The sequence below is a fragment of the Centroberyx affinis genome, unplaced genomic scaffold (assembly GCF_046629955.1).
Source record: "Centroberyx affinis isolate AG114_WGS23_722 - 3 ecotype Tasmania unplaced genomic scaffold, CSIRO-AGI_Caff_v1 ptg000671l_1, whole genome shotgun sequence".
Classification (NCBI taxonomy): domain Eukaryota; kingdom Metazoa; phylum Chordata; class Actinopteri; order Beryciformes; family Berycidae; genus Centroberyx; species Centroberyx affinis.
In genome coordinates this window covers 19,056-30,423 of record NW_027279294.1, presented here as the reverse complement: position 1 = coordinate 30,423, position 11,368 = coordinate 19,056, and the positions used below count along the sequence as shown (strand labels likewise).

At 40.8% G+C, this 11,368-nt stretch overlaps 1 protein-coding gene across 1 annotated transcript; it reads left to right on the top strand.

The window, feature by feature from the left end:
• Positions 1-346: 346 nt before the first annotated feature.
• On the top strand, positions 347-5,261 carry lum (lumican). Its single transcript, XM_071519186.1, has 3 exons — positions 347-686; positions 1,975-2,853; positions 3,202-5,261. The coding sequence occupies exons 2-3, from the start codon at positions 1,980-1,982 to the stop codon at positions 3,354-3,356; spliced, it is 1,029 nt and encodes a 342-aa protein (XP_071375287.1). The 5' UTR covers positions 347-686; positions 1,975-1,979; the 3' UTR covers positions 3,357-5,261.
• Positions 5,262-11,368: the final 6,107 nt, after the last annotated feature.

Here is an 11,368-nt window from a genome sequence, read left to right as displayed (position 1 = left end):
TTTACAGCTCGAGAGGTACCGCTGAATTTACCCTGTATAATAATTGGCATCTGGGCTAAATAGCAGCCAGAGATCGTTTTACATTTTTCCATGCTTAGCCTCTCCTATTCTTCGCATTTTTCCACACACAACCTCCCCGACACCCACTTATCTTTTTACAGCCAAACATCTTTGGGCTGGTTGTTTGGAGGGTGATTACCAGGATGCACAATAAGTGTTTGGTTTTGCAGAGGTGAGGGGTGAGTGGATGGGAGGAGATTGTTTGGGGGGGGGGATGAGGTGTGGGTATCAACAGCTATATACGCTGCTTTTTGGGGTCCTCTCAGTCACGTCCACAAGTGAGCAAGCTGCCCTGTGCTGCCAGTATCCCAGGCTGCCCTGCTGCACCTGCTCTTGGTTAGTAACAGCATATAGGTTTTGGATGGCGCTCCCCAGACATTCATACTGATGACATCTTCGATTTATATGACGACCTGACTCCAGTTTGGGCTGCTGAAGAAGCCTCCCACCCTTTTTTCTCTTCCCCCCCTTTTTTCTCTCTCTGTCGCTCCATCTACCCCTCTCTCTCCTCCCCCTCTTTCCCTCTTTCCCTCTGTCTTTTTCTCCAGAGACTTCCAGTTTTTGAACACTACAGTGTTCTACCTACTGGCCCTCCACCCCACGCACACGAAGAGAGAGAACCACAGGTAAGCTTGCATGTGGAGGAGTGGATTTGTGATTTCCTGTTTGATTATCCCACTTTATTTCTGTTTTCCGGGTGGGATTATCAACTGTCACTGCTAGGCTCCAGGGCAGTGGCTGGGACACAGGGCTAGTGCTTCAGCGGAAAAGGCAAGAATAATAGTGCATGGAACAAAAAATGAGTGGTGCTGGAGCAGCTAAAAGTCTGCCGATTTCCACATTGCAGTAGGAAAACCCACAACAGTGCATTAATCTAACTTTTGTATGTATATATATATGTTAATTTGTTCCTGCAGTGCCTTTTTATGCCGGTTTAAATGGATTACAGTGACTTTAGATCTTGGAAAATGTTAATCTGTTGCAGTTGTAACTCATGTCTGTCTGCATTTTTCATAGCTCTGCATTTTTATTGTTATTTTGTAACACCATTCTGGTTTATGCATTATGTACTTCATTCTATATGGTCATGATGTTTTAGTGATTAGTTTGAGGGATATTTTTATTATCTCTCTCATTTGTGTTTGCTATATTTTTTAGAAACCTAACCAAGGACTATAATCATTCTCTTGAGTATTCCATACACAGTATGAATATCTTTTAAACATCTGCAATGCATTATTGCTATGACTAACAGTTTATATTTAGATTTCTATCAAGTTGATTAAGTTGTGCTGTGAGTAATGCAGTATGCAGTATGGTTCAAGCTTTCTTGTAATGATGTGGCTATGGGTTGTCGCTCCACACACAGATAATTGAATCAAGGACTGTAGGACTCATTGGTCCCCAGTTGGTTAACATGAATTCTCAATCCATTATTATTATTATTATCATAGTTAATATGTGGTCTTTATTGCCCGAGTTTACTCTATGGTTCTTTCAGGTGGGGGTGGGGGAGTGGGGGTTTGATGGTTTGGTGTTTGGTGTGTATGTGGAGAGTGTGTGTGTGTGTGTGTGTGTGTGTGTGTGTGTGTGTGTGTGTGTGTGTGTGTGTGTGGGGTTGGGGAGTAGTTGGAATAGTTGTTTTCCTTTACTTTATTATCTTTGACAATAAATTTGATTTGATGATTGATTTGACTTCAACTAAAATTATCAGAATGCCCCATCTGAACTCCCTAGAACTCAACAACTGCGGCATGTGGACTTCAACAAAACAATTTGGTTTATGTCCCATTCCTGTTTAAGATTATCAGTTAACATTTAAAGTCAACCTCTGTTGTTACTTTTGGCCATTCTAACTTGTAGCATTGGTCTTGTCTCCTGCCTCCCCTTCCCTTCTGTTTGTTGGATCCCCAGAAATCATGTTTCCTCTCCGTGTTCCCCTGTTGGCCGCCTTGGTCAGCCTGGCCTTGTGTCAGTACTATGACTACGACTACCAGCCTGCTTCCCAACTAGGACCCTCAGGGCCCAATTGTAACCAAGAGTGTGAGTGCCCAATCAACTTCCCTAGTGCCATGTATTGTGACGGCCGCAAGCTCAAGTTTGTCCCTGTGGTTCCATCGGGGATCAAGTACCTGTACCTGCAGAACAACCAGATCGAAGAGATCAAGGCAGGAGTGTTCGATAATGTTACTGATGTACTGCGCTGGCTGATACTTGACAAAAACCAGATCACCAACGCCAAGATCGCCAAGGGTACCATCGATAAGCTGACTAGCCTGGAGAAGCTGTTCTTCAGCTACAACAACCTCACAGAACCAGTCATTCCTCCCTCAAAGTCCCTTGATGAGCTGAAGATTATGCATAACAAGTTGACCAAGTTCCCCTCTGGACTCCTGACTGACAAGGAGAACTTGACTTCCATCAACCTTCAGCACAATGAGCTAACATCTGAGGCCATCGCCGGGGCCTTCAAGGGACCCAAGAAGCTGCTGTCCCTGGATGTGAGCCACAACAAGCTGAAGAAGCTTCCCGCTGGGGTCCCCAGTTCACTGGAAATCCTCTATGCTGATTACAATGACATTGACAGTGTTGGAGCAGGATACCTGAACAAGCTGCCAGTGCTGCAATACCTGAGGATCTCCCACAACAAGTTGGTGGACTCTGGGATCCCTGCTGGCGTGTTCAATGTGACATCGCTGGTGGAGCTGGACCTGTCCTTCAACAAATTGCAGTCCATCCCTGAGGTCAATGAGCTGCTGGAGCAACTCTACCTCCAGGCCAACGAGATCAACAGTAAGTGGCTTCCGTGCCAATCTTTCCTTTTTGCTGTTTTCTGTGGCCCAGTTGAAAGCATCATACAATTCAAAATATCGTATTTGGTTGTTATTTTCTGTATAATGATCTTTTGCTGTTATGCCATAGCCATTTTTCTTTTGTCACTATTGACTTTTTTGCCTGGCATAATTGGTTGAGGAAAATTCTAGCATGTTCTTTAACAAATCATTGTCGCATCAGATATCAAATACAAGCCTTACAGATGTATTAATAGTAGTAATGAATTTTGTGAGGAAATGGCCAGTGAGGTTTTTGCTCCTGTTTGTCAACTCAAACCACTTTCTGTCCATTTTTGTCTTTTTGTAGAGTTTGACCTGGCAAGTTTCTGCAAGTACGTTAGCCCTGTGAGCTATTCCCATCTGAAGCATCTGCGTCTGGATGCCAACAACGTCACACGTAGCAACATGCCCCCTGACACCGTCAACTGCCTGCGCCACCCTGCGGATATCATGTTTGATTAAGGACTTCCTTCAAACCTATGACTCCTCCATGACCCCCTCGATGATACAGCTAAACCCAAAGCCTTGTGGATTGAAATGTCCCAATATTCCTTCTTCCACACTACTTGCATGTCATTGCACTTTCTGAGTGCTTTCTAAGTAGTATGCAATTTTGGGGTATTGTAATGTAACTTCATCAATTAAAATACACCTTGAATAATATCCAAGGTTGTATTCTACAGGGCAAATCGAGGTACCCCCCTGTATCCAATGTTGTAGCCATAAATAATTGGTGGCATGACAAGCTATCAACCATATGAAGGCCTTTTTGGAAATCCTTTCATTTCCATTTTGATCAGTTGTTCCAAATGTTTGGCTCCATATTATTTGAAGGGTTTCATTTCAAAACACTATATATCCATTTTGGTAAAATTTTGCTTCCTAAATTTCATCAGTCAATATTACTAAATCACAGATGATTCTTTCCTCAAAAATGTAACTGTTTTCTAAGTAAAGGTGTAACTTTAATAGTTACCCATAATTACTTTAATAATTTTGTTAGAGGAGGTGTCCATGTTTTCAACTGGTGGATATCTCATTTTGGAATGAAACTCTTCATTTGTAGATAACAATTATGAATGATATTTGTCATTTTTGGAATAAGCATGAAGGCAAAAAAGAAAGAAAAAATGGCTGGAAAAAAGAAAAAACGATTAAAAAGACTAAGTGATAAAATGCTTTTGATGAAAAAGTAAACACACACTTCAAACATTCCAAACTGTCATTTTTTGATTTACGGGACGTTGAATTCAGACAAAATGGAGTATACAGTGCCTGACGTTAGCATCTCCATGTCTTGATCATCGTGTCTCAAATTTTGTTGTCTGTCTTGTATGTTCCAGTGTTTACCATTTTTTAATGATGTGGGTACACTAAAGATTCTGTTGCTGTGCAAAAGACCTGCAGGTAAGGAGAAAGCCGGACTGTGTACTCAGATTTAGGTGTATAATGCCTAATGGGAGAAATTATAAATAAATAGCAAAATAGGAGTTTTGTACATCCTGCATCAAACCATCAAAGGAAGGATTTTACACAACAATCATTTTTTCAATATATTGAATGAATCAAAATGTTTTTGAGGAAAATACCAGTGTTATTGAGTTTTTGCTCATGTCCACCATTGTTCAGCTACTTCAGACTTTCATAGCCAGTGGTTTGATGCAAACAGCATGATGTGAGATAAGTCGCATCACCTTCCGCTATGTTTGTTTGTCATTTGCAACCTGGCTGAGCTTTGGGTCCAAGTCCTTGTTGTTGGAGGTGACTGATGATGACCATTGCCATTAGACTCAACCCCAAATCATAACAGCAGAGGCTTTAAATGGGAAACGGGCTGTGAATAGTGTAAAATAGAAGTACAATCAATGATGCAAGAATAAAAGACACTGGTATTATCCTCATTTGAAATTAAATACTTCTCACACTGAATATCTCTGCTGAGTTGAAACATTTAGATGTTAATATGATGCTTTTCAGAAAACATGATTGAGTCGACCTGTTTCTATACATTATCCAGTTCATCGCTGTCGACTGTTATGCACACTGCTCATTTGTATACAACATTTGCATTACTTGCATGCATCCAATGGTACCATTCTATGATAATAAACTACAGCTTTTGCAGTTATGGTGCGTTCATCGTTACGTTGTTTACCATGTTTACTAAGTGCTTTTTCGAAATAATACCAAGTCAGCATTGACAGCATTGTCATGTTGGTTGAATGCTGTAGCAATGTTATCAGAATATCACCTTTTGTTTGGTTAATTTCTCATTTTATCATGATTTATTTGTGGCCTTTGACTCAGTAACTGCTGGTGAATTTACTGTGAGGATACAAAATACAGATGAATAAACTACGTTTCCAACATATTTGTACGACATCGCTTTTTAAACCTACTGTAAATCTCAGGTTATTTCTAGTGTGCATGCAAATTCATGGACAAAATCTGTATAAAATGCTATTTCACTCAGACCAAGTGTAAAATGGATGTGGATTTGGGGGAATTAACTTTATGGAATGGCTTGATTTTTTTTAACTTAAGCAGGCGCTAGTCACATGCTGAAAAATATTTCTATATTGGCACCTCAGTTAATGGAAGTATATCTTGTTAGCAGCGCTAACATTCCTCATCAAAGCCAATGGGTAAAGCCACAATCTTGCTCATTAGCTTGCAGCTATCAATACTCATTGGGTTTAAAAGAATGTTAACAATAACAGTTATTTTTGGAGTAGCTGAAAGACAAATGTAGACTCAAAATGTAGACTCAAAGCTTTAGCTTTTTTTTTTCTGTCACAGAGTGAGCTTACCTTGTAAACCTAGAAGACCAGGAACCTTGTTGAACTACACAGGCCTAAAATGCCCAGTTGAGGTTCTAATATGAATGAACATTCAGAGGCTGCATAAACGTTAGAAAATTGTCACTACAAATTCATCTTGAGGGACGAGCTGTAGCCAAATGAAACCAACCAGCCAACCAACTACATTGCCTGCAGTCTATTGTCAGTGTTGTCTCTGGAGATATATCCCACAGTACTCAGATGTGGTTCATCAGCCTTGATTTCAGCTGAGCAATATGCCAGTGTGCGATTAGTCGCGGCTTACAGCGCTGTGCTTTTCTGGTTGTCTCTGGTGTGTGTTAGTCTTTTGGCACGACTCTGAACCAGTTCCATGTGCAGCTACCACCTCGCATTTCTGGCCTGAAGCTTAGGGGATGAAGTCATGTAGTTTGCCCTGATTTACAGAAGACAAAAACAGAGAGACACGGAAGATGAATAATAAGATCGCTCTCTTTATTTATTCTTCAAGGCCTGCCAGTATGTACGCTGTTAGCTTTTATGCTCACACTGTGTTCAAAGAGCGCTACATTTGGGTCTGTACCCAGCATGGTATCTTCCTGTCTGTTACTCCCCAGTGTTCTCTCTGTGTTTCTCTGCTCATTAATTTATAGAGGACACGTGATCTTGTTTCTGTCATACATTTTCATGTGTCTGTATAGTCAAGAAGAAGACTGCTGGTCCTGGAGGGATGCAGGGGTTGCAGGGTTTTGCATAATGCCGCAGGTTTAAGTTATTTTCTGTGCAAATCCACCCTTCCAACTGTCTCAAATATAAACCACAAAGGTTCCACGGCGATTAAAGAAATACTTTGTAATTTTTTTCCTTAAAGCTTCCCTGTGGATTTTGACTCAAATTTTGGAAAGTTTCTTTAAGTGATGAATGTTCTCCTCTGTTTACAATAAGATGTCTGGCTCTTTAGGGGATCCTCCACTTTCTCTTTTATGATCACTTGAGGTCAAAAGTGGTCAGTGTTGTCATTTCTCTATAGTCTGGTTCATCATTCAGTATGGGACGTTCTCACTTTGGTCCCATGCTGAAGAGGGTTTAAGGACCTTGGGGTTTGGGGTATTTAAAAAACAGGATTTGAAATCTAGGTTCCCCAAACGTTTTGCATCATAACCCACCGTGACAAAGCTAAAGCCGAAAAAGTAAAAAAACAACAACATTTGGCACCTCGTCAGGACAGGCTCCAATCAATGTGCAAAAGGCGTTGTTACACTGGAAAACAATCAGAGAGCAATCTAAGCATTCCAAGGATTTCTGTGCAGGTTTTTGGCCCCTCTTGCAGACAGACTCCCCAGGGTATTTAGTGAGGGTGAGGTGCTTTTACTCCTTTGGTGGCCGGAGGAGTCTGAGCACCACCATTATGACCAGCACCATGGGTGCACTAATGTAATTCTCACATTGTGCCAGAGAAGAAAAAACAACAGCACATTCCTTCAGTGCAGATTTGGTTTCTTCCTGGCACCACCTTCAGAAAATGTGCCATTCATTTTAAGAATGCAGAATGAATTGAATCTTTAAATAGAATTGATGTGAGCTGTTTGGGATATATATATTTTTTTGTAACATGCCTTCTTAAGTCAAATATTTTATCTATCAGAGCACACTAGCATATTAGTAGATGTGAGTTGAGCTACACCAAAAATATACACCCTATATACTGTATGTTATTGCTTTAATTTTGGACAGTTCAATCTCTATTTGTGAACGTGGACAACTCTCTCCTAAAGCTAGAAACCAAAAATGAGTTGGAGATTGTGCTTGTGGACTCATAGACTGTTTGTTTTGAGCTTTTTAAAGTACATCTAAATGAGCTATAATTCACACAGTGTTGTATATACAGTCTGAACCAACATATGTGCCTGCATCACCAGAAAATGACTCTAGATACTGTCAGAGCCTACAAGCATACATTCATTGTCAGTTAGTTTGTTCCCATGGGTATCAGTGTCCATAAAGTCCAGAAGTGACAGTAGACAACACTTAAAGATCATGAGCACAACATATGTGATTTGTCTCAATTTACATTTGAGAAACTAATATAGCGCTTTTATTAATTGTAATATCATCGTAGTGTTTTGGAATAAGACTGAACACACTCAAATGTATCTTTCAGAAGAATTGCTTGCTCTCATCACCACACAGCACTGTATATACTACAAGAACAGTGTATACAGTACAGTTGAAACATTGCTACAAATACAGATTGCTGGCAAAGACAGTAATAAGTAAGTAAAGTTTATTAAAATTCAACCCCCATTTACATCCTCTGGGAAGTGCACTGACACTGTGGATAATAAATCAGGACCAAAGTTTCATAATCATTGTCTTTGGCATGTACATTAAGTTCACTTGACGGTGCTTTTTACAGTATCAATAGTGCAGTTGCGGAGCTGCAGTTACAACACCACTAATCCTGGTTGATATGCACCATATGTGCTGGGACCAGTGGTTTGACTCAGGAGTTGAGCATCTCTTATTAGAGCAGACACTATTTAGAGGAACCAGGTTAGTTGATTAGCTACGTGGCATTAATAGTTCTCATTTCAAGTGTTTCCAGATGTTCCATTTTATTCCCACTAGGCGTTTGTAATTAGATCCAACTTTTAAGGTCAATTATACTTCAAATTTGGCCCACTTATGTAAATGAAAGACAGTGGCAGTCTGTCAATATGTGCTGGGAGGTATTTCGGAAAACCACCACTAATGTTTACCTGCTATCCTATACCACAATGATTTAAAGGTCTACTTTAACAACATTGCTCAAGGAAATTTGATACAAGTTGAGAGGTAAAAGAATTAGCAATCTACTCACTGCCATCGCCATTAGAACATGTAACATGTTTGTTTTCACAACTTTATCCACATTTCACATGTTTTTACACTGTCGTTTGTACCGATCCCCGATCTGGGACAATTTCCTCCTCTTCCTCCTGACTCGCCCTTTTTTAAATCCAACGATCAGCTCCTGCTTCCCATGTCTAGACAATAAAGTCCTTTATAAAGCCTTGGGCCTCACATCCTCTCACTTGAGACGGTAAATGAAAGTACAATCAGCTGTTGTGGCCTGGCAGTCCGGCTCCAAAGACCATCCTGCAGTCCAGACCCTCTCCAGCTGTTCTCACTCTGCCTCTCTCTCCCTTCTAGACCATCTCTGTTTTTATTTGCACTCCAGGTCCATCCACCTTCACCCAGGACTCAGTCTCGAACTTTTCTCTCCAAATTTTCTCTTATATCACACTTTAATTTTCACACTTTAACTGTGCTCGGATATTTCCCATTCCTCCTTTATTCCAATCTCTCTCCCTCTCTCGTTCTCTCTCTCTCTCTTCTCTTTATCCCTCTCTTCCTCACTCTCATCCCCAAAAGTGTAGTGTTCTAGATATGGGGTCCAGATGTCCCATCTGTGGCCTTAACACACACACACGCATATAGTAGAGCAGAGAAACGGGGAGGGGGTGACAGAGAGAAAGTGGAAGGCTGCAGCTTTAACCCCATCCACCTCCTAGGGTCCCAGGATGGAGTGAAAGTGAATAGGTGTGCTGCTGTTAAAAAGGTAGGTGGGAATGTGTGAGTGCAACCCCCGACGCTCCACTCTAACCTCACCTGACAGCCTGGTAAACACAGCCCAAGGCCTATGTGCTGAAATGAGCCGTGAAACGCTCTTGCACACCGTCCCCCAAGGTGGGGGGGGGCAAGAGGTAACCTCCCATTACAGACCAAAGGGTTAAGTGATGTCTAAGCCACCTGTAAGAGGGTGGGGGGGCTGCAGTTTGACCCCCACCACCTGCAGTTTTACCAATACCACACTGATGACTTCACTTTCACACCAAAGAGGAGACATAACGAAAGAGAGGGTGGGGGGGGATGCTGGGCTGGCAAAAAAGTAGCCAATACAACCTCCAAAAGGACATCCCAACTCACACACACTCGTCCTCCCCCAACAACACATGCTCCATTCTCTCTGTTCAACCAGTGCATGTCCAAGGTGCAGCCTTAGGGGAATAAAACCAACAACAACACAAGTCTAATAAAGCTCAGAGCCACTGAGACCGCGGACAATCACTAGAGCAAAGCACTAGAGGAGCAGACAACTGGCGACTTCCCTGCAGCCAAACCTCACCTGGCTGCATGCAAGCCACACACACCGGTTGGAGAAGCAGGTAAAGTTTGTCTTTTCCCTTCTTTTGTTATGTATCTGTTTGAGTGAGGAGGAGTGAAAGGCTGTGGTTGGACAGAGAGAGATCCTTTTTTCAGTTTGTTTACATCTGATTGGATTGATACGGTCTTTACCTGTGTACCTATTCCATAATTTACAGGCAATGCAGAAGTGGCCTTGCAAAATACAGAAGGCTTTGAAGGTGTTAGATGTCTTAGTCACGATTTTGGCATGTTGTTTTTTTTTTTTCTGTTTTTCGTTTAGTGTTGCATGAATTACATCAGGATCAATAATTTAATTTTACCTCAAAGGATTGTGTTGATGTTGCTTGCCGTACACTTTTAAATGTATATAAATGCATTATTTTGGTATTGCTGTACCTGTATTTTTCTTTAGCAATCATGATTCTCTACATGATTACAATTAAAAATGTCTCTTACAATTACAGTTATATCTGGAAATTAATTAATTAAATTAAAATAATTGTGATGATATTTAGTTTCCAGAAAAAGTTTCCCAAAAAAATGGCAAACATGATGGAAAAGAAGTCTAAAACTTTTACTGCCAAATGTACTTTTTTCCACATCTAGTCTAAAATAATTGTCCACAAACAGAGGCTTTCTCAGTTCTGGGTACAGTAAGCCACGCTCACTCTTCCAAATGTTTGGAAGTCGTGAACTGGATTTCAGCAAAGCCATCAAGTGGAACCGATCCTGAAGCCCAGTGCAAATACAACCCCTTGTGTAATTAACATAGCTGGCTCAGACACAAAGCCCCTGGCAGGAAATTAGTATTATCATATTCCTCTGCATGTGTTTCTCCTTAGTCTGTCAAGCAAGTTGGAGCCAACATTTGTTTTCAGTAATACTTGTTCCATTCTGCAGAGAACTGTGAAGACCTGAGTCACCATTTTCTGCAGTGGGAATATTTAATCTTGATTCTTGACACACATCAATAATGACTTTATTGTCTAATAATGACAATAAAAGTGGACCCCATCTGCTGTCTGGGCAAATAAATACGAGTTTCTATCAAATCAAAAGCAGTAAACGTAGGGGAGTAATGATGCCTCTTAATTGTTTATGTGTGTCATGCACATTTCTTCCACCTAGCATAAGTGTTTGGTTACTCCTAATGTGCAAGTGCCTGTAAAAAGACACAGTTGAATAGTAACTTAGACAGACGTGTCGGTAGGGAAGCACATAGAATTAAGCTCTGTCTGCCCTATGACCAGTTTTAGAGAATTCAAACTGTTGTACTTCAGAAGTGATCATAGATAGATAGATAGATAGATAGATAGATAGATAGATAGATAGATAGATGGATAGATAGATATGCTCACAGTACAGTATAGATTATACTGTACTGTATAGACTGTAAATCCTTATCAGATGGACAAATTAACTGATGATTCCAAATTACTATAGTTTTCTAAGTGTCTTGGTTTCATCCATAAACCTATTATGAGGCAG